This window comes from Symphodus melops (assembly GCF_947650265.1).
Source record: "Symphodus melops genome assembly, chromosome: 10".
NCBI lineage: Eukaryota > Metazoa > Chordata > Actinopteri > Labriformes > Labridae > Symphodus > Symphodus melops.
Genome location: NC_136700.1, coordinates 16,858,126 through 16,881,854, shown reverse-complemented (window position 1 = coordinate 16,881,854; position 23,729 = coordinate 16,858,126). Strand labels below are relative to the sequence as shown.

The 23,729-nt window shown below is 37.9% G+C and overlaps 2 protein-coding genes across 3 annotated transcripts in view; one reads left to right on the top strand and one right to left on the bottom strand.

Moving 5' to 3' along the window:
* bace2 (beta-secretase 2) overlaps window positions 1-23,729 on the top strand; it is a 168,000-nt gene that overhangs the window by 19,540 nt on the left and 124,731 nt on the right. The gene's annotated exons all lie outside the window — the stretch shown is intronic.
* Window positions 20,471-23,729, bottom strand: part of LOC306830732 (cell adhesion molecule DSCAM-like) — a 102,676-nt gene continuing 99,417 nt past the window's right edge. For both annotated transcript variants that reach the window (XM_079354372.1, XM_079354373.1), the window contains exon 33: window positions 20,471-21,807. In XM_079354372.1, coding sequence (XP_079210498.1) covers window positions 21,278-21,807 — 530 coding nt within the window. In that variant the 3' untranslated portion in view covers window positions 20,471-21,277. The remainder of the gene's footprint in view (window positions 21,808-23,729) is intronic.

Here is a 23,729-nt window from a genome sequence, read left to right as displayed (position 1 = left end):
TGTGGTAATATATGATTCAACAAGAAGTGTCAACAAGAGGCTGTGTCTCTAAAGCTGATAAGTCAAAAAGCCATGAAATACCACGGAGGCAGGAAAAATAGTGTTTTTCTGTCTTTTATTCTCTTTTTTAAAAAATTATTTCACTGAATTGTCATTTTAGTAGGCGACTGTAGGCCTACATCATGCTTTATTTGCCTCTCTCTCTCTCTCTCTTTCTGTTGGTCTGTCTGCCTCTCTCTCTTGTTTCATCAGCCAATCAGAGACAGAGTAGGGTGGGTCCTTGTGAGATGTAAATTATTTATAAGACTTTGTATAAATTCATGTTCATTTTACCTTTTTTAGATATTCCCTCACCTGTAATTGTATTAGATGTGGGACTTCAGCAAAATAAAGTTTTTTAATTCATGATTGACTTTGAAAAAAGCTGAGACTTGAGTTTTATGATTTAAAAAAAAAAAAAAACATTATAAATGGAACTCAGTGAGGACCCATATGCTACTTTGGTGGAACAAAACTAGAGCCAGACTTTTTGAAATAATCAAGGATTCAGCTCAATCCTGCTTCATGGAATACCCCCTAGATGAGCTTGGGGCAGTCTTGTTTACAGAGTGCTAATGCTGTGTGGATTGACTGGTCTCTTTTTTCCCAACCAGCTGTTATACTTGTCTTTTGGAACCACAATAGCATTTTGAAATGAGCAGCCATTTAGCTTCTGCACATGCAAATGCAAGGGTGCATTTGGATTGTCCCTCCTATCTACTTTCACTATCCACTTTACCTTAACCCCGTGAAAACGTCACGAGGTTAAGGAAAGGTGTTAGGAGAATTCATAAAGGACTTAGGAAAAGGCAATCGCGTTGTTTTGACAATCCGACCGCACTTTCACTAGGTGACGTCATAATAATGTGGCGGTGGCAGAGGTTAGTGATGCGAGTCTGCCGTGGTGGAACTACAGTTTTCAGAAAATGGACTACAAAAAGCTCATCTAAAAATGTTTCCCGTGGGAGCGCCGGCGGCGCAGCGGCAGTGCACACGCTCTCATGTATTGAGGCCACAGTCCTCGTGCGGGTGGCCCGGGTTCGCGTCCAACCCATGGTGACTTTACCGCATGTCTCTCCCCTTTCTGACTCTATCCACTGTCCTATCATTAAAGGCTAAAAAGGCCCAAAAATAAACCTTTAAAAATTTTTTTTCCCATGTGCCTTCTTACAGGTGAAATAATCCTAAAAACCACGTGGTGTGAATAAAAATAAAAGGTAGGCTATATTAGATACCAGGAAACTTCATTTTGATGGTTTTATAATATCAACATCACGTTCAGAGTTTACCTCAATGAAATGAAATAAATACAAAGGGTGTAACTAATTATAAGTCAAATTAATATACTAATCAATATGCAGATTGTCTCCAGCAGCTTTAAAACAGGATCTTGAATTTTGTCTGCCCTTCATGTTGTTTTTTTTTTGTTGTTCTGACAGATGATATGGTTCGGACGCGCGAGTCACTTTAAAAATTGCAGCCGCAATGAATTGTGGGGCGGCACTTTTTTCTCTCCTTTCGTAAAGGATGGTCCAGCGTTTCCTATTGTTGGGGTTTTCAGGAGCGAATACCTGACCAATAGTTAGGTTGGGTTTTATGATGTAAAATTTGATTGTCAAAATAAATTTAATAATTAAGTTTATTTAATTATTAATATTCAATAATCATTATTAAACTGAGTTTAATAAACCTTGGGGCACCACCCTGTAAACAGGGAACAACCAAAATATTACAAATATCAGTCTCAAATTATTTAATTAAATACCAATATCATTAATAATCTGTATTTAATTGAAGGTGTGAAATCCGAACACAAAGCCCTTTCACCCAGCGTAAGTCACAATGCAAATACACAGTAATCACAAACAACTGCTCTTTAAATTATAACAGAATTTATTTAACAAAGCAACATCAAGTTAATCCATGAAACTCAATCAAACAACAACTGTTATAAACTAAACTACAGAGACAAACATAAACAAACAAGCGTGGCACGTGTGTGTGTGTGTGTGTGTATTTCTGTGTGAGTGAGTGAGAGAGAGGGAGAGACAGACAGAGAGAGACAGATCAAAATGGCGGCGCGACCACACGTGGTCACGTGATGGCGGACACAGAACACAGGTCTATTGTCTAGAGACGGAGTCAAACTCTGTCTCTACCTGATCTACGTTTCTGCAGCGTCTGGAAAGCCACAGATCTCTATGTGTGCGCGTAAAGGGAGAGAGCGAGAGAGAAACGAGCGCACCTCGGAGGCTCAATCTCAGCCTGGAACTCACGCACAACTCAGAGCATAGTTTACTTCACTACCAGAAGCCAGTGGCCGGATTTGTAACAGACGGCGTTCACACTAGTCTTTCTGATAATGAGTCTATTACCCGGTTATGACGCGAGAGTTCACAGAGAAACACACAGGACGCAGCGGCACAAATAAAGAAAACAAAAGAGGTTTTACTCTGGTAAAACCCAAGACGCAGTGGTCAAACACCAAGCAAATATTATCACAGTTTCACAATTATAACTCAGTTATTAAACACACTCTCTATATCTAACTGCCCAGACCTAGCTGAGCCTCACTTGTAACCGTTTTGTCCACGGTTGATGAAAGGAGCAACAAAGAGGGTCCTTCGCTGTGGCGGTCTCTAGCCGTCTTCCTGCAGTTATATGGTGATGGCGGCGCGTCCCAGAGGGTGAGCAGAGCCGTGGTGTCCTCCGTCGAGCGAGGTGATCTCCGTGGATGTCCTTTCTTTAAAGGACGGAACGAGACGTAATCCTTACAGTCTCTCTCTATACCGTTTTAATACGGGAGAATTAAGACGCTCTTCTTAGAGATGCGTTCAAGTGGATGATCTAAGCTCGGAATTCAGGATGTCGGTATGCTTCAAGGCCTTTGGATTAGCTGCGCGCCAAAACTTTTAAACAAAGAGAAGCGTGTTGAAACAGGAAGCAGAGTGGTATCCTCGAACGTCGCCAGACGACGTATGAAAGAGAATGAAGAATGGGGCATGGCCGGTTTTATACCTCCCAAACTTCACACCCATGTGTTAGGTGTGGCAAAGCATTCTGGGAGTACCTGCAAGGCATGCTGGGATAAAGAGTCTTTTGTCCTAGTTCTCCAAACGTACACAGCCTGAATTTTGCCATCCTGACTGGACCCAACACTATGCTAAAGAGGGTTATAAAGGAAGCATTGATTAGAGAGAATTTGAACGGCTCTTATCATGGCCGCCACTTAACTGCTTTTGGGGTTAAGGAAAAAATGCTAGTGAAAGTGGATAGGAGGGACAATTCGAACACCCTAAGTTATTATGTTTTGTCTCCCAGAAACTGCACCAAAGGCTTGCCCCAAAGAAGAGATTCCTCTCCCAAAAGACTTTTCTCTTCTCACAACGATTAAAACAAAGAAAGTAGGACACAATAGCAGGAACAAAACAAAATGATTAATTTTAACAAAAAGGCAAACAAAACCTTACTTCACAAAAACTTAATCCAAAACATCAAAAACACAGGGAGCCACAAGGAATGAATAAGGACAAGTGACAGGCATCCTGCAAAGTCAATATGCAACAGGCACAAATGACAAACGCCAGGAAACAACATAAGACAATGAACTGACAGGAGGAGAAACACTGAGACTAACAAGGGGAATCAGAAACAGGTAAGACTAAAGACACAGGTGAGGACAATCAGGACTGGGAAAACAGAGAGGGAGGAATGAACACAAGAACAGAGGCCTATACTAAGAAGCAGGATTTGAGCTTAGCGAGGTAACTTCAGGGTTAACCCTGGGTTTTCAGTCCTACGAGGGTTGATTACTTTTTACCTGGGTATATCACCACAGTAACTTATGCTTAACACCTAACCTGCTCTGGAGCAGGTTATGTTGGAGATAAGAGATGAAACTGTGAAAAGCTCCGCCCACTGACCAATCAGATCTGTGATCTACAGAGGCGTTATATATTTTTTGTTTTTGTAAATATAATGTTTGTAGGGATGACGTTCTGCCGACACCAGACGCAGTGATGATTGTGATAGGTTAAATGACGCCAACTCCGCCCCTTTTACGTGAACGCGCTCTTGGCAACCCTGGGTTGACAGATCAGGTTGATAACCAGCTTCGTAGGACTGATCATCACCATCTTGTATGTCAGAGTTTGTTAAGTCAGATAACCCAAAGAGACCCAGGATATGTTGAACTCGCTTCGTAGTATAGGCCTCTGAAACACTATGGACAACTACAAACTAAATCCTGAAACACTGAAGACCCAGAACTCAAGAATGTAACTAGAACACATGGAAACAAGGAAGAAATTACCCAATAAAAAAGGAAACACTAAAGAATAAATAATCAACACTAGAAACCATTAACACACACACAAGGGAAATAATCAACAGTAGGAAACGTTAACACACACAAGGGAAACAAGCAACACTGGGGAATAATTGAAAAATAAAACAAGATAACTCTGAACTATAACTTAAACAAGACAAAACCATGACAGCTTTGAGCCCACTGCCCTACCTTCAACATCCTGCTTTTCTTTTCTCAACATCAAAGCACAGCACACACTGTTTAAAAAAAATAGCTACAAAGGGGTTTCAATAAAAATGGCTAGAGTTTAATCCCTCAGGTAGAGTGAGCAGGTGCAGAGTTGATTGCTTATTGCAGATTGGGCGCTCTTACAGTCTAGGTTGTAGCATATTATTAAAACAGTGACCTGCTGATATTTAAGAAAAACAAGTGCACATATTTGACTAATTCTTTGCTTTTAAACAAGTAACAAGCAGGCTTAACTAGCTGGCTGGGGAACCAAATATAGAAGCCATCTGACAGTTTGACATTCAGTGATTTGGACACCCATGTAGCCCCACAACCAAATATACAATATAACCAATGAATAAATAACTGTATAATAAAGCAAATAACTGTTTTTAAAATCACTAGCTTTAACAGGATTTTTGGGTTATTTTGAACAAATGGGAAATAATTTGTTAATGAGTTAGAAGGATAGCTTCTGTTATTGACTTTATGATAAACAAAGCAAACAGCATGCTGGCCATATCTTTGTATAGAACGACTTATTTCAGAGAATTTAACTCCAGGAGTTAATTTGTGCCTTGAGAAAAAACATACACAATCAAAATGTTTCCGCATTTGCATTTTACACGCATGCTTTCCATGCGATCTTTGAAGATCTGAAGATTGCAAGAAAAGTGTGAAAATCGACTCAGCTAATGTCTTTATTGACACAGAGTTAAGTTAAGAGTACAAGTGAGTGATGTTGCAGTCTGCAGCTTAAACCAGTTGGTAAAGGAATGCAGTCAAGACTATCGTTTGGATCTTATTTGTGTTTTATGTATACATTTATCATATGAAAACCCTTCATTGGTACAATTTCTTAAGACCAGATTTGATCAAATTATTACACTGGTAAAATAGAGTATATTTTGCACTTTTCCCAGCAAGCTACAGTAACGTAAAAAAACATATTTTATTGTCAGGTGAGAGAAATTATAATGCAATGTTAGTAGAAAAAGCTATCTCAGAACTGAGAAAAACTTTTACAGCCTCATTTGAAAGTCATGCCAACAAGTGTGGCAGAATCTTATTCCATACTTTTACCAATGAGCTCACTTTTAGACAGTTGCATTTGCAAGTTAAAAAGTAAAACAATGCTGCATAAAATGTTTCAAACATCTTAAAAGTGCCTATATTACAAAGTTGAAATTATTTTTAAACTATGAGTGAATATTACTATGATTATTTATCTTCAATTTTCAGAGTGTGAACCAAAGCATAGTTCTTTAAAGTTTAACCGGGTCACTTGTGTGATGGAGCTGTGCCGTGACCAAAAGTTTGGACTGTGGTGGATGCGTGATGTGAGATCTTTTCATGTGGCTTGGGGGGTCCTTGTAGGGCCCCTGCAGCCACTGTAGGTGTTTCTTCTCTGGAAACGTCTGCCTACTTGCACTTTAATGAGTTTAAAACATACAGTAAAAAGGTGTGACAAACAGATGGATAAAGGATAATGAAACTGAAAAACTGAGCTGCATTAGTATGTCAAAATGTTATTAATCGTGTCATATCTGCTAAGTTTTTGCCATTATCCCCTAATGCCACATGTAGAAAATAGAATGTCAAGATATGTTAAGTAAGAGAGTATACAGTAACCATAGTAGGTATAGGTACTCTTTCTTTTCCCCTTCTCATACTGTGTCTTCAAGGAAAGCGTTCCAGCATAATAGGTGGCTGTTAAGCCCAGAGAAGTTAACAATCCCCAGGCCAAGGTTTTCAGAAACCAAGGACTGAGAGCAGCAGCAGAAATTAAAATTATTTTGTTAGGATGACTGATTGAGTCTGAAGAAGAGCTGTGCTCGAAACGTCACTCACTCACTCACGGGATGGGCTCGTAATAAATGCACAAAAAATGGGAGCAAGTGTGCGGTCTCCTTCTTTTATTCATTGAAGTTAGGATGACTGAAAAAATATGAATAAACTTAACTGTTTTCTGTTTGGTTGTTTTTACATTACAGAGACAAGGATCTGGAGTAGCTGCTGGTAATAATAAGACATCTGGAGCACAAGGTAAAAAGGAAGTAATATGTTTATTATGGCATACATTATGTTTGAACATTTAAACAGTTATATAACCTAGACCTTATTCAATATAATATTTTATAAGATTTGTTCATTTAAAGGTTCAAGACAGATTTGAAGACCTCTTAAACGAAGCTTTCTATATTTGGACCTTTGCTTAATAAATTCTCCAGTAGAAAAAATAACTGTATGTTTGAAACTTGTTTAGGAATAAACATGTGTGCCAATGCCTAATGAGAATTTAAATGAGAATTTAAAGGGGTATGTCGCATAATTAAAGTAACACGGACTAAAGTACAGTAAAGCCCTCAGTCTACACACACAAACACACACACACACACACACACACACACACACACACACATACACGGCCAATTTGATTCTAGGGCTATGTGCCAGTGCTCATCATGATAACGAGAATTCATGACACGCAAAATGTTTCATAACAGGCATCAGAATTAATTTGTCACTTTTCTTCCTCTTTCAAGTTCTTTCTGCATGAGCTCTTCAAAACTTAAATATTGGACAGTCCAATGTGGCATCATGGCTGAAAGCAAATAAACTCTTAAAAGTTTTGAGGCATGTGTCGGGGGTTACTGTTTTATTTGTATTGCATCAATTCTTAAAGAACATAAGAGCGAGACACTAGAGCAGACCTAGATCAAACTGTTTTTGTTATATTATTTTCAAAAATCTATAATTAATCCCCAATGTAGCACAGCCCTTGACAAAATCTAACAAAGTAACAGTAACAACGAAAAACTGCCGTTTGACACGCAGAAATCTGAAGCAGCACCAGACTCATGTCGAACAGTGTGTGCCCAAATTTCAGGCATTTTTCTTAAACAATAGTTGAACAACTTAACAATCAATTATCAATTAATCATTGAAATCAACAGGCCACAATATGGACGTTTTGGACCCTTTTTTTCCAGTTTATGTTTATGTTACTTGATTTATTCATTAGTTACGTAGAAACAGTTTAAACTTCTAAAACAACAAGGCTCTTGTTCTTTTAACTTTATGAATGGCTACTGCCGGTTGTAGACTACCAAGGCTAACCAAATGAAAGTCCTTTTTAGAATCAACATAGAGTTCTGAATGAAATCAAGTCATTTAACTGCTTCACAATACACTTAATTGATTTGTTTTGTATGCAAATTAACATGTCTACTTAAAACCATGTGTGTACCAGTTGTCTTAATAAATCACCCGGGACCCCAGTCACCCCATAAACCCATACTTCATGCTACTTCCATCTGGCCGCTGGTACAGGTCCCTGACCTGGAAGAGGGTCATGTTCAGTAGGAGCTTCGTCCCCTCTGCCATAACAGAACTGAATAGACTGTGTCCTTAAATGTGTGTTTCTGTTTTCTGTGTTAAATGTGTATGATGGAGGATGTAATGTATGTCTTTATGTATCTTGAGGTCTGTCTGTTTATGTGTCTCTCGTACGTCTCGGACAAGAAATCTGAATCTAATCTAATCTAATCATAATAAATGCAGGAAAGTGCAACATGTCCTTCTGTAAAAATGTAAACAAGGCATAGTCAAAAATTCTGTGGGCTTTTCTTGTGTTCATCTTCCCACTGATAAAATATCTCCATTGGCTTAGTTTTATGCACCTAAAAATATTTATTTTCGTCTTTCTGTGACATTTTCCGCACAGTTGGAGTCCAGATGTGGCATAATTGGGCCATATGCGCCAGTGACCTTATGGGTTCAGGCGCAATACAAACTGTCCCTGCCATAACAGCTGGGTCGACACTGGTTCTACATGATGCTGTACTGTACACACAAACCACACAGACAGCAACATTAAAGGGCAGCACATGGTGATCATTTGGTATGATGCTATACTATGTGAAATAATAATCTGATTATTCATGCATGACACCACAGAGCCTGTGCCATTTCTTTGCAGAGAATGGTCAAAGAACAATGTGGAAACTGAAGCTAACAGTACGTCCCTGCTTGGTTTAAACCAGCACAGGCGTAATTTCAAACTCATTCACCTTCGAGATCAAAGTCATCATTTTATAATTAGCTTGAATTAACCCTCAAAGTGAAGATGACCCATTTCCCACACACATTTTAATTAGCTCCACTGTACTCAATTATAACGAGTGAATGTGTCTTATTCTGTCAGATATTGTTTATAAATTATCATCGGATCTCTTTTCCACAACATTTTTGTGCAAGAGCTAAACAACACATAGTAAACATCCAGTGCTTTAATTTAAACATGGCACATGCTAGCCAACTAATATATTTTCCCCACAAGCAAATGATAAGGTGACACTCAAAAGATCCAAGCACACAGCAGCAGTATTTTATGCGTATAATTGTACTGATCTGATTGCTGTTGTATCTCTCACACTTTACTGCCACGGTAGTGTTTCCAGGTCTCAGGGTCGAGATCATTTCTGAATAACACACAATGACTTACAACAAGACACAAAAACACTGGCAGGAACAGGTTTCTCACACACAAAAATGTATTAAAGAAAACAGCAAGAATCAAAACAAATGTAGTAAAACAAGCCTGTGGACAGACAATATTTTTTGAGTCAGAAATAATCACACATCTCTGTCATCCATTTTTGCTGGGCATAACCGGTTACCAAAGCAATTAATGTGGATTAGACCATGTCAATACGGACAGGCAGATCGGAGCTGGTCACTTGCAATTTGTAATGTGGACAGTCATTCACTAAGATCAGATTCTGATCAGATTTGGGGAAAAATCTGGTTTGGGCGGCAGCCTGAACAAAGCCCTAGAAACACCATATACATGATATACAGAGGCATAAACTTCACCATAAAAAACTAAAGTAGGAAATGGCACAATAAGAATCCACACTAAGGAAACAGGCAACACTATGTTAGAATGAGAAAAACTAAAACTAGAAAACATGAAATCTGAAAATACAAAACAAAGCAAGACCAAATCAAGACTAATAAGACACTTTACAGAGCAACCTTTTCTATCAGTGTGTAATGTGGGGAGAACTGGTGAATATGACCTGTGGTGTAAAAAGTGCTTTCAGTAGTCAGAAAAATAGTAAACCATTTATCGGAAATTAAATAGTGTTTGCACTGAAACATCAACAATTTACCATGCTGTATTCGGTGATAGAAGTAAGAAATTAAAAGGTAAGAATAGTTTCGGAAAAAAATACAACATTAATCGCGATTGGATTAAGGTCCAAAAAAATGTGCATAAACAAGCAATTAATAAAAATTTACTATCAAATATCACCATTTGATTGGGATTAAAAACAAAAAATCTTTTGACAGCCCTCAAAAATAAATTGCAAGTTGTATGTTTAAGGCATGACCCCAAAATCACCATTTGTTAAAATTAAGTATTTATTATGTAATTCTTTGCCATATGGTTCTTCAACTAAAATAAAGGAAAGTTTTTTTTTTTTTTTACAACTTCATTGAGTTCCAGATATTCTCAGTTGTCCCAATTGCAAAGTTTATTCAAGCATCAGCAGCAGCAGATCATACAATACTCTACCTGTACTCATTACTCTGAATATATAGACAGATTTTTGTCAACAGCTTGTATTACAGGATAATAAACATGTATGATGTTGACATAGTAAAGTGTCCAAGTCAATAGCTATTTTTTTCCAGGGTGAAAGCAGAAAGCATTAGAACAATGGGAAGTTCAATATCAGTTTATGCAGGAATGAGTGCTGGCTTCACACATGGATAAGTGTTTGCTCCTTGAACAGCAAAATAAAGGTGCTCAGCCCCATGGGATCACAGCATTTAGCTGAGCAGTCAAGATAAGTTGCCTCTGTTTTTCAGCCTTCCATACTGTTCTCTGCACACCCCACCTTACCCTCTCTTGCTGTCAGATGTGTATCGCTTCACTAGGTTCCGCCATTTACACCCAAGGTGATTAATCTGTCACGGGACTTTTGCAAGGCAGTGAATTGAAAAACCGTGATAAAGAGCACCATAAACAGAAGTGAGAATAAAAATGTTAAAAAGAGCTTACTGAATATAAGGTAACTCACTGAAATTGGAGAATTGTGAATGGAGAAAGATGTTTAAAACCTTACATTAATTGCAACTTGTTTTCAACTGAGTTTTCTGATCAAGTATTTTGTAATGTCCTTGTATATTACAGAAACAATGCTATAGAATCACAGTTTCCCTGGGGCCACAGAAATGTTTGTCTTGATCATTATTCTTTGTGATAAGAGCAGCGTGGTGAATAGCTGTGGGTCATCATGGCCGACACTTGACAAGTTACGTTATGACTATCCTCTAACACTTACAATTTCCATGTTTTCTTGCGTTTAATAAACTGAGTAGTCATTGAGGCATAATGTTTATGACTTTCTTAGAAATGTAATATCTTGTTTGTTATCTTTTTCATCATATACCAATTATATGACTTACAAAGCTATTATGTGAACCTCCACTGACAGATTTTCCTAATTACAAATACTTCAGTAATTAAGCTGTGGTTTTCTTTATGACTAACATTGAAACATAGGGCACTATTGTACTCTCTGTGCACAGCATCTTTGCACGCAACACTGGTATCTTATATTTTACTCCTGACACAGTGGTCATTTCAAGTTGTTTAAATAGCAAATATGTTTGCTTTCCCGTAAGCACCTGAAGGTGTATTTGTGTTATGCATTCCTATCTTAAGGATGCATAGTACATACAACTGCGCCTTAGACCGCCTAAAACCTGGTCTAAAGTCTGTTGCACATTATGTTCTTGTTCTTAAGAGGAAATATTGTATCTGTTTGTTTCCAACCTCTCCTCTGTGCGTGCTCGCTGTAGTGCGTGTTTTGTAAAATGCATGCAGAAATACACACTCATGCTCTCATGCAGCAGAGAGTTTGATTTATAATAATTCTTGAGTGTCATCCACAATACAGCTCACATTATCATAAAGACTGTTTAGTGTCAATTTTGTACGCATTAAGGAAAGCAGAGGATTCCTGCTGAGAAAGAAAGTAAATAAATGTCTGCAGCCTACCCGACATATGTACTGTATCCTGTCTGATCCTGTCCTCGAGTGTGGATATAATATAATAAATAATTAATGAGGATACACGTTTAAGCCTCATGCTTATATTCCCTGTGTCTTTATGATCGTGTTGGATGTTATCGAAATAATTCAGCAAAAATATAACAGTTGGAGATCTATTTGTTGGAGGTCTATTTAAGAAAGACTGAAATCGTGGTGAAAATAGTAACACTCTTAAAGGCAATGAGAGCTGACACTCTGGAATGATTCAGGTTACATAAAAAACACATGTAAAATCAAGTGCCCTAAACAAGCCCCTTTGTGCTCTGCGCATAAAATGTTGTGCCATGTAATAAGCAAAATCTAGTTAGGTAAGGCCCAAGACTTTGCACTGTGCTGCAAAATAGGGCCCATAGTGTCTGGTAGATGTTTTAATTTAGTCATTTAACTTGTTTTAAAGAACCCCATTTAAGGAGCCCTGAATATGTAATATATGGCTAAATAATGGCACGCTAAATTAGGCCAAGGCTCACCAAACATACATCTTCAACAAATTTACTGTACATTGTTATGTTTGGTGACCTGTGGTATGTAAAGCACTTTTGTCACATGTGTCATTTATTTTTTTTAGATACTTCCAAGATGGATGTTCCAGAAGACTTTGACATCAACATGGAAGACCCTGAGACTGAAAAGGCAGCCGTTGCCATTCAGTCCCAGTTCAGGAAGTTTCAGAAGAAGAAACGTGATGAAAAGTCTTAGTATGCACCATGTTGCTTTGCCACTGTGTGTAGAGATGACAGGTGGAAGAAACGGCACAGTGACGATTATGTGACTTTTGCATGTAAACAAATTCCTGTTGGAAATATAGAGGTTTATGATGGGATATGTGGGAAAAAAATGCGATAGCCCGTTTATCATATGACAAGCTTGCAAATTATCATTATCATATTATTACTATTTTTGTTTTCATTATTTATTATTTGACCATCATATCAATATGAAACTAAAAGAAATGTAGTCAAAATAGGAAGTTGTCTGATTCTTTCCTTCTATCATATTTAACTGGTGTTTGTATAGTTACACCTGCATCATTTCTTTTTCTATGGCTGAGGACTATGCATACCAAAAAAACTTTTATCTGTGGGCAGACCAAAAGCAGATGTTGGACTGAAGGTTGTTTTTGTTTTTTTTTCGGAAACTTGGCCTGGAACTTCATATCTATCTAGAGGCATTTTTTCTTACCTGCATGGTACTATCGTCCTTGTATCAATTTACATTGAATAAATACAGACTCTGTGTGAACCCTGTGCTTGTATTAGCAAAGTTTGACAAACACCTTCAGCTGCTGTATTGCCACAGTATGTCTATTAAATAAATTTAGATTAAAAAATAGATGAATAGCAGCAGGGCTTAAACTCTAGCTAACTATAAGTAGAATCCTCTTCAGGGTGAGCCCAGTTGTGTATAGTCCCTTTCCAGCTTGTTGATCTTTTCCATGTAGAGCTAGCCTAACTGACTGACTGATTCTCTCTGAGCTCTTCTTAGCCTTAGGCAGATAAAGGCACACATTGAACAACACAACTTCTAAATTCTGTGTTTCAGGTTATGCATATAGATTTATTTTTTTATCATTAAGTGCAGAATTAATCGAAATGTGCTATGTCTGCGTTCCTTGAATCGGATATGTATGTGTAAAAAAATGATTTAAGGGATTGACCTCTGATTCTTACACTGGTAAGCTTCGGCTTAATAATTTCTTTGACTTTCCTTCTGCGCTGTGTTAATGGCTCGGCAGCAAAAATGTTTAGCTTTGCCATCACAGAATATAACAAAACCTCCTTAATGATAGGCAATATATGTGACCCTCACACTACAGTATGAGGGTCACCACACATAATGTCCCTCATCATCAGTTTCAAACTACATAATTTGCATATTAAGCAATACTACAGGTCTGTTGGGCAGTGGGTCAATCAGAGAATAAACTTTCATAGAAGCAAGTAAAGTGCTGAGTCTGCATAAGAAAATATCTGAAAGCACAAAAATAAAACTGCTGAACATCAGGGTTTTATCAATCTAATGAAGTACTTAAATTAAAAAAATAGATGACAATATGGTTCCAGTGATCGTCAAAAGCATGCATAATAATGGCCCCACTTTGCATATAAATGTTACTTGGCTTTGACTTTTCTAAAATTAAACATTTGGATAAGGTTTTCTCCCAGTATTCCTGTTGATAACAAACTTGCTCCAATACAAAGTGTTAAGGTTCTTTTATGTTTAAAAAGGCACAGAAGAGTTTCAAAAATGTTAGGAATTCAAAGTGTCAAGTAGAATACATGCTGATTTTTCTTAAAATCAGGTCCATTACACAGCAAAAGTTCCTTAACTGTATTATATCAAGGGCTCTGATGACCTTTACACCACAGCAAATTCATCTACAAAGCAGATAAGCTTTGTAAGCTTGAGAGGATTATACTGCTATGAAAAGTGCTCACAATATTGTAAAATCCAAAGCCAGATTTTTCTCAGTCAAATAGGTGCATTCTCTTCATTTTTGTAGTGCAATTTCTATTTAAAACTGTTGAATCTGGAGGGATACCTCATATATGCAGAGGCTACAGTCCTCGACTAATCTCTTGTCACTGGTGTTTTTCTCTCCTCCCATTATTCTCTGTCTCTCTCTGTTATTGAATCTGACAGAAAGCCTCCAAAAATCATCATAATAAAACTGCTAAATTTATTGACAGCACTGTCAAATTTTACATAGGATTGTCCTGTTTACAAAGAAATGCAAAGAGGGTTGGTGACCTACCCTTCAACTATAAGTCTCAGAGCAGTTTGTTGTTTGTTTAGCAGCTCGTTTTATTTTCCATCCAGATGACATCTAAAAAGGATCCATCTGAGTCATCCAGAGGCCCTTAGAGAATAACTGTCCTCCCAAGGCACAGTCTCTTCCTTCTGTTTTTGTGTGCATCTGTGTGCCTATGTATTTGTGTGTGGTAAGATAATTTAAATAATATATTTTTATATGGAGATTTTCTTCTGATCCTGCAAAATAACCAACTCCTCTCCTTTCCTCTACAACCCCAGATGATGTGGTGATGTAAAGAGACATACAATGTAGTTTAACATTGAAATATGTCATCAATTCTCACGTGTTATCATCCCTAAAACATGGGGTAGGTGTAGTTCTTACGTCTTCAATTTTGATATATATTCCAGCACCATAGTCTCTAGATGAAGTTACTATTTTTAAATAAATGTTACAGCTTACTTTTTATTGGCATTTAACAATCAAAATTCACCTCACTTTATTTAACTGAAATGTGTTTGTCAATTTGACCAAAAAAAAAATCAAAAGGTCTCTAATATTTTAAAGCAAAAGAAATGGTTTCAAGCATTATTTTAAATGTAGTATATATTTTGAATGTTACTTTATAAACATAGCAGAAAAGAAGGATGTCTTGAGTAATACAATGTGAGCACACGAGCAGATCACTGAATAGACTACTTGCCTTGTACAATTCAACATTGTTGAATGATAAAATGTGATGGAAGTTTTTTTTTCTTCCATTTACTTTTTTTTTTTTTTTTTACTGTATTGTGTGTTTTAATTGAAAGACGCCTACTTCGAGAAACTAGCTACATGAAGGCTGGAACTCTCCAATTTTCACTAATGACCACTTAATCTTACAACATACCAAAAAAAACATGTGAGGCCCATTGATTTTAGATTATCATAAAAACATTACTCTGTGGTGGACATGCAACACACACACATAGGCTCATGCACAAACAGGATCCATGCACTGACGAAGAGACTTCAGAGTGATGGAATGGCCCCCAGCAGCTGGGGGTGGGGTGTTGCTCCGTTGAATGTGGAATGCTCGTCTGTGTAACAATGCATTATATTTTCATGTTCTTTGAGTCTAATTATGACCAAAAACAGGATATATGATGTGAATATTCTCCGAAAAATACCTTGTATGTTTTAATCTACAATTCATTAATAATTGAAAAAGAAAAGGTTTTGCTTCATAGTTGCATATCGGAGCTTCAACTATCATTACCTAAAATGTCAATAAAGGTAGAAGATAAGCAGCAACTACTTAGCCTTTTCTGTCTGGAAGCAGACTCCAAAATTAGCACACACCACACCAAAAATGGGTAAAAAAATCTATTATGGGGAGTAAAATAAATGAGGTCAGGTGCCTTTGGGGGTTTGTGATTCAATACCTCAAATACTGTAAATTGCTGTTTTGCAATAACTAAACATAGCTGGCATGTGGCATGTGCTACCCAGATTAACCCTTGCTCTTCACAATTAGCTAAGTTACGCCTCCTTTATTCAGCATTTCAGTTTGTTAAACAACTCGTTTTTGCATTGATGCTGGTTGCAGTGCTGCACCAGACCTGCAGGAAAAATCTGTTTGAAAATTAACTTGGAGTTTGGGACTGCCAGTAGATAGTCACGGTTAGCTAAATTGTCCCACACTGGCAAATGGAAACAGGCTTGATACAGCAACTAATACTTTTGTTTCCTTGGTGTGGATACACATTTCCGAAACAAGAAGCCTTGCCTCCATAGCAGCAAATAAAAGCTACATTGGGAGGCAGAGGAGTAAATAAACACCTGACAAATGTGACAGGCTGTCTCGTGCTGCTGGTATGAAGTGCTTGCCTCTGCACCAGTCTTCATTACACAGTAGCAGGAGTTGGTTGGGCTTGATGTGCTTAGACATCTGGTACACAACCCAAAAGCCTGTCTGGCTTCATGTGGTGTGAGGCTGTAATTCAGTACCCGTAAGGCAATAGGCTAGGGAAGAGGACTAACAAACCACTCCGAAACACACCAGAAGCCAGAAATGATGAAAGGTGGGGCGTGGGGCTAGCAACTCCATCCTGTAAAACCCAAACTGCTACAGAAACAGCAAGTATACAACAAGGGTGTGGTTCCTGTCCTATGTTCCACCATAGGAGTCTAAAGAAACAGAAAAGCTAATGACTGTCATTGTCTCCCAGAATATAACCACAAACAAATAAGTTGAATATTTTTGTTGACAACCCATCTCAAAGTACATGCTATTTATTTGAACTTTGAATCTGCACTCAAGACAAACACACAATCACAATCTCAGGGGAATTTAGGTTGTGGTGGTATAGTTTCCAGTATTGTTTTATAGCTGCAGAAAACATGTCAGTTTGACCTATTTGATAAAAGAAAATCCTGGGGGGGGGGGGGGGGGGGGATATCCTTTACAAGTCCTTCACTAAAGACAAGGACGACTAAGCTCCTGAAATCAATAGAGTAATCTGAGACACTACGAAATGAGATGGAATTCAAACAAGAGTAAAGAGGAAAATAATGGGTTTGTGCAGAGAAACAAACATAGCGGGTATGTTCACGTGAGGCAGCAGAGAGAAGCGAGGGAAACTGTTGCCTGAACACTGGGGAAAAGTCCTTCCTTTTCATGCGCTGAAAATTAACCCCTTGTCTCCTGCCAGCTCGTCAGGCACCTCATTATAAAACCCAGTTGGGAGGGAACTGGTCTATTCCAAACCCTCTCCCTGACATTGAATGTCAAACTATGGCGTCCTCTGTAAACTGTGAAAGGAGAAAACCTTTTAAAAATGTACAATTATACTGCAGACAAGGAACAGAAGCACATTTTCTATCAAAATCCTTCAGTGACTTCATGGGGAAGTACCTTATTCTTTAACTAAAATGTTTAAAATGGAATAACTACAGATAGTAGTTTTACCTTGTAAAAGGTCAAAACTATTGCATAAAAAACATTATCATCAGTTGCAGATAGCACTAGCTAAATGAGTTGATAGATTTGAGATAGAATATCTTGAGCAGCCATTAACACACACACACACACACACACACACACACACACACACACACACACACACACACATATATATATACATATATATATATATATATATATATATATATATATATATATATATATATAACAGCAATTGTTAGAAAATGAAAGAGGCGAAAGATGACTGTCAGTCTCCCTCGGACTAGGGCTCCATGCAAGATCTCACCTCATGGGCTATCACTGATGATAAAAAAAGGTGATGAATCAGCCTAGAACTACAGTGAAGAAGCTGGTCAATGACCTGAAGAGAGCTGGGACCACAGTTTCAAAGGTTACTGTCGGTAGAACACAACACAACACGCCGTCATGGTTTAAAATCATGCATTGCACGGAAATGTTCCCCTGCTCAAGTCATCACATGTCCAGGCCCGTCGGAAGTTTGCAAATGACCATCTGGATGATCCAGAGGAGGCATGGCAGAAAGTCATGTGGTCAATGACCAAAATAGAACCCTTTGGTTTAGACTTCACTCACTGTGTTTGTAGGAAAAAGAAGGATGAGTACCATCCCAAGATCACCATCCCTATTATGAAGCATGGGGATGGAAACATCAGGCTTTGGGGGTTCCAATTCTGCAAAGGTTACGGGACTTAAAGAGGGTATTGCGAGATTTTGTGCAACATCCTCTTTGAACATTGAAGATGGGTCATGGCTGGGTCTTCCACCATGACAATGACCCGAAGCACAGCCAGGATAACCAAGGAGTGGCTTCATAAGAAGCATATCAAAGTTCTGGAGTGGCCGAGCCAGTCTCCAGACCTAAATCCAATAGAAAATCTTTGGAGGGAGTTGAAACTCTGTGTGCAATCCTGGTAAAAAAAAAATGCAGGAAAATGTTTAAAAATCATACGATGTGATTTAAAATGCTGTCTCTCACAGTGGAACTGCACATGCAATGTACATTTCAGACCCCTCTATAATTTTTAAGAGGGAGAACTTGCAAAATCGCAGGGTGTTCAAATAATTATGTTCCTCTCTCTCTATATATATACAGATAGATAGACAGATAATTTGGGTTCTACAAGGTTACTATGATGTGCTGAAAATGTTCTGCAGCAGAACATTTTCTTTCTCCATCTCTAAATGGGAACAAGACTTAACTATCAGTGCCAATGTTAACTTTCGGATCCAAATCTATGAAAAATATAATAAACTGCAAAATCCCCAAATTACCACTTATCCAATACAAGATTACATGATCCATACATTACATTAGTGAGATGTTACATATATATGGGTTGCTGCGTGTCAGAAGTAGAGTTAGTCTCAAATGGAAGACATTTGAACAGTCCTCTGAATGTGTATAAATAGTTGCAATTAATACTGATGGATACTTTGAGATTCATCTTTTAAGCCACAAATTGTGTGTGTGAGTGTTGCTCACTTAAACCCATTTCTGCTTTTTGTCAACATAAGAGGTAAACTACACAGTCTGAATGTCATCTCCCTGTTCAGATGTGCTATCTTTCTTCATGATACAATCAAACCAGATCCAGGTTCTAGTATCAATAATTCACCTGTGCTGTGGGTAGTGTGCTACGGCAAATGGCTAACTGACTGTTAGGTTGCCCTTGATATCTCTCTCTTCAGGTTGTCCTTTTCCAGTTCAAAATCCACAAACTCAACTATTGTTAACAGTGAATGGACTCAAACATAACTACACAGCGCCATCTGCTGATAAAAAAGAGCAAAGCAGAGTTATTTTTCATTAAAATAAAAAGTTTTTTTTGTCTTTTTTTTTTTCAAGATAAATTCAACATATACATAATCCTGTGAGCTTAATATCACTTTCATTTTGATAAAAATATCTCTTCAACTTAATTTGAATAAACGCAGATAGACTAGCAGTTGGTTGCGCCCTGGAAGCTATAGTCCTTCAAGGCTTGGAGTCCAAACTGTGTTCTCTGGTTCGGGTCTGACCAGTGGCTCCTTTCCAGTTTGTCATTACCCAATCTATCTCCCTGCAACTCTATCTGCTGTCCAATTAAATAAAGGCAAAAAGGTTCAAATCCATTTCCCAATTTACCATTTACACCTAGAACATTCTGCCTAGCTTGTTATTTTCTTTTGCTAATGTGTACCATATGCTGTAGGTCTCAATCTGAGAATAAAAAAACTTTCACAACCTCCCATAACTACTAAATTGACAGGTTATCTGGGGAATAACTTTTTAAGTTTTAATAAAACATGTCTTCATAAACTTCTCAGTGGGACACTTCTTCGTTGCTGTAGATCTAGAATCGGAAGTTGTATTGGCATTGTAGTGATAAGTCCTTCAAAAATGTATATTATATGTCATTATATGACATTATATGTCAGTTCATATTGAGATTATTTCAACTATAACTCTCATAATTGGAAAGACAGGTTTGGCCTGGTTATGTCCTTTTCTCGATCAATCTGTAAAGAGGTTCCCAAATAATTGCAGACAAACAAAAGTCTGAATGATCACAACATGATGAATGTTGTGCAAAAAAATTGTGCTACAAAAACATGTTTATGTATGTTCTTACCTTTTATTTTACCTCATATTAACTCTGTAGTCTCATTTTATTAAAATTGTTTGTAGATATAATGTAGATATGTTTTGCCTCATATTTTACATTGTGGGAAGTGAGATACTACAAATACACTAATCTGTTGCAATGGGCCAAATGTAGACTAAATGTTTTGGAACCACTGACTTACATTGTATCACATTACCATATGTGAATCAACCACGTGAATTTATTTTAGTTTGATTCCTGGTCGTAAACAAGTTAGTCAGCTATTTTATGCTTTGTGCTTGAGTTTCACTATAAAATACACGCCTCAATAGACATGTGACAGGAATATAGGTTAATAGAAATTGGGATAGAAGGAGAGCGTGAGGGCCAGTCAGGAACAGGAATTTTGAGCAACATAAATAAAAGTCAGATGTGTGCAAACATGACTAAGGACTTTATTAACCAAATCAATTCCCCCATAATATCCACAAATAAAAGTGATCTCTTTATATATATTCACATTGTATAATTTCATAGTGAGACAAAATTCTCTTTTTTGGATTTTCCAGCCATTCCTATTAATTGTCATTTGATCAGTCGCCATGCAGTCAGAAAGGTTGAAAAACTTTGAGATTGGTCAGCATTGGCGGTCGGGTCCAACATCACTCTTCATCTTCTTCTCTATATACTCTTTGTAGTGCTTACCCCAATCACAAATGTCATCACACTGCGACAATAAAATAAAAAATAAATTAAGAAAGCATTGTTCTTCTGTCTTTCTCGCTTTCCTTCTTGTTTTTTTTTTTTAAAGATGTTTTCTGTTTTTTTTTTTTTAATAATAATAAAAGTAATAATAATAAGGACTATAATTGTCCATGATATAAATTCAATAGTTTGTTTTTCTTTCTCAAATTTTAAATAAATCATTTTGGCAATGCTCATATGCTGTCACTTTTGAATAAAATAATACTTAAGTAGAAAATAAAAACTGTGAGACAAAAGTTATTAGAACAGAAGGAAGGTTTGAGAGAATGAAAATTGTGAAAACAATAGAGAACAGTGAGAGAGAATAGAAAGAAAAGAGTGAAAGAAAGAAAGACAGGCTCAAAGAAAAGCATCCACCTCAGACGCATGTCGGAAATGGCTCTATATACAACAGTGTCTGTTGTGGAAACGTCCACCTGTCCTTGTCCTGTGTTTCTGCAGTAGTCCGGTTGTCTGAAGCGGATTGCTGTGTGTCCCAATGTTATACAAGAGTGTAAGACTTGGCATAGGGGTTGTTGCTCTGTTTCAGGTGTCCTCTTGAGTCCAGCAGAGACTCCTGGGAAGTGCTGAGCTTGGCAGCCTGTGCTTGAGCTAGGTCTCCAGATGAGGGGGCTTCTGCCCGGACCTCACCCCGAGCCTCTCCCCTCTCCCGGACTTCTCTGTGGGGGAGTGTGGAGGCAGTTCCTGGCTGCCACTGCTGCACCTCCCTGGGTGATGGCACTTCCATTGGGGTGGGCTCCATGGGAGGTGGCCTCTTCAGGGTACGGCTCCTCTGGGGTTCCAGACAGGTCTGGCCCATTGCTCCCCCTCCTCTTGTTTCCCCTGTGGCACCAGCACTAACTCCGCTTGCTCCTGCAGCTCCACCACCTCCCGCTCCACCACCTCCTCCTCCTGCAGTGTTACTACTGCCACTGCTGTTGCTGACTCCTCCACCTCTGGCTGCCAGGGGCACGCCACGATTCAAAAGGAAATCCATACGAAGGTAGGGTGGTAGGTGAACCAGCTCTCCTCCTGAGAGGTAACAAACAGAAGAAAAACAGGTGTTTTGGGTTGTCTTCTGGAACAGTGATAATCTGACATGTCCTTGGACATTATCAATATTACTTTAATACTTTTATAATCATCAAGCTAATTTTTGTATCCACTTTAGCGCAATACAACAAGGCTGTTAAAACATGAACTCATAAAATTAATCTGGGATTAAACACAGTTATGGGTTATTGAAGAAATAGAAAAACATTACTGTGGTCAATCTATAAAGGTGTGATGGTGAACATTTTGGCTGTAGCATATTTATTAACCAAGTATACATGAGGATAAACTCGACAGATAATGCCGTGTCTCCTTTTATGAGGAAAACACCTGTTTTTTTTAATTTGCTAAATATTTCACAATGTTCAACTGCAAGCCCTTATCTTTTCCTGTTTACTATGGGTAATTACGTTTCTGTAATATTTACATTTTTAAAATCATTAGAGAGTTGGAAGAGAAACAACACAGGGAAGTTGCAGATGAAAATAAACAATGTTTGTCAACCTATTGACAAACTGTAAGAACAATGTAACACAGTATGGTAAAACAGGATTCAGATTACAAAGGGTATTACCCTCTTCGTACTGTTGCTTTTTATACATGGGATCAGCTGGGGTTGCATGACATTATTTACCAGAGAGTTCCTGGTGATCCATAGAGATATTATAGATCACAAAATTTCCAAGCTCAAATGTGCACGAAAAAGTAGAAACTTTATTCACACACTTCCCCTTGCAGTTTCAGTTTAGAATGCAACCTTGGAAATGGATTTCTATGTTCACAGGGAGAATGAGTAATTTACTGTGTTTATTAATGAGCTCTGCTAGTGCCGGCAAAGATGATGAATGGTGACGAGTATAAATTGAATTAAGTGTAGATAAAATGGTTTTAATCAGAGCTAATTGTATTTTGAGAACCCATCAGCCAATATTTGCAGATTTTACAATAATGCGACCAAATTTGCAACCACAATTATGCCACCCCATTAGTCTATAAAGTTTCTGTTTCATCTTCCACTCTGCACAGATGTTAAGAGAGATATTTTAACATTCTCTGACCTGTGTATTTATTTAGTGTGTGAATAAGCTGATGCTCCCTGTCACACTTTAATTATCAACACTGCTGTAAAAGTTTATGAGCAGCAAAATGTGCTTAAACAAGCTTTGATGGGGTAGGAGTGTTTGAGCATACTCTCAGGACTATTTGTCACTTAATGGTTGTCACATAAAAAAATATGCAGAGCTACATTAGAAGCTGTCCCCCTTTGTGATGGACAAGTGAGGTCAGCCAAGGTCAATTGGAAATAAAGACAGAGATGGGGTATAGCTTTCTCCAGCTGCCAATTAAAGCTTTCAATACCAAAACTCAACAGTGCACCTTTAAATGCACTTTCAACTGAAATAGAAAGAATTGCATTCAAACATCTTTGTCATTATAATGTACAAAGGACCTATCTATTTATTTACGACTTGTGTGTGTTGTCTGTTTTCGCATGTCTGTCTGCTCCTCCTGTGTCTCCTTCACCTTACGCATTCAGGATTCTCACCAGGATTTCACCCTCACACCGCTCACGGATGAGCGAGGACTTCTGCACATTACATATCACTCGTGTCACCATTTTGTGCTTATTAAATTACCTTATTCACTGTAAACTGTCTCTGAGTCGTGCATCTGGGTCCAACAAGTATTCACACAGTGAATCGTAACAGAAACAATTTCAGGAAAAAAAGAGTCTACTGCCACAGGATTTCAGACTCTTAAACACAATGTGTTGTGAAATGCTTTAACAAAGAATGTACAGTAAGTAATAGCAGTCAAGATTGATTTAGAGCTGATCCAAATTAAAATAGAAGATGGTCATGGTGACGATTGACCTAAAACAGTTAACTGAAGCGCTTTCA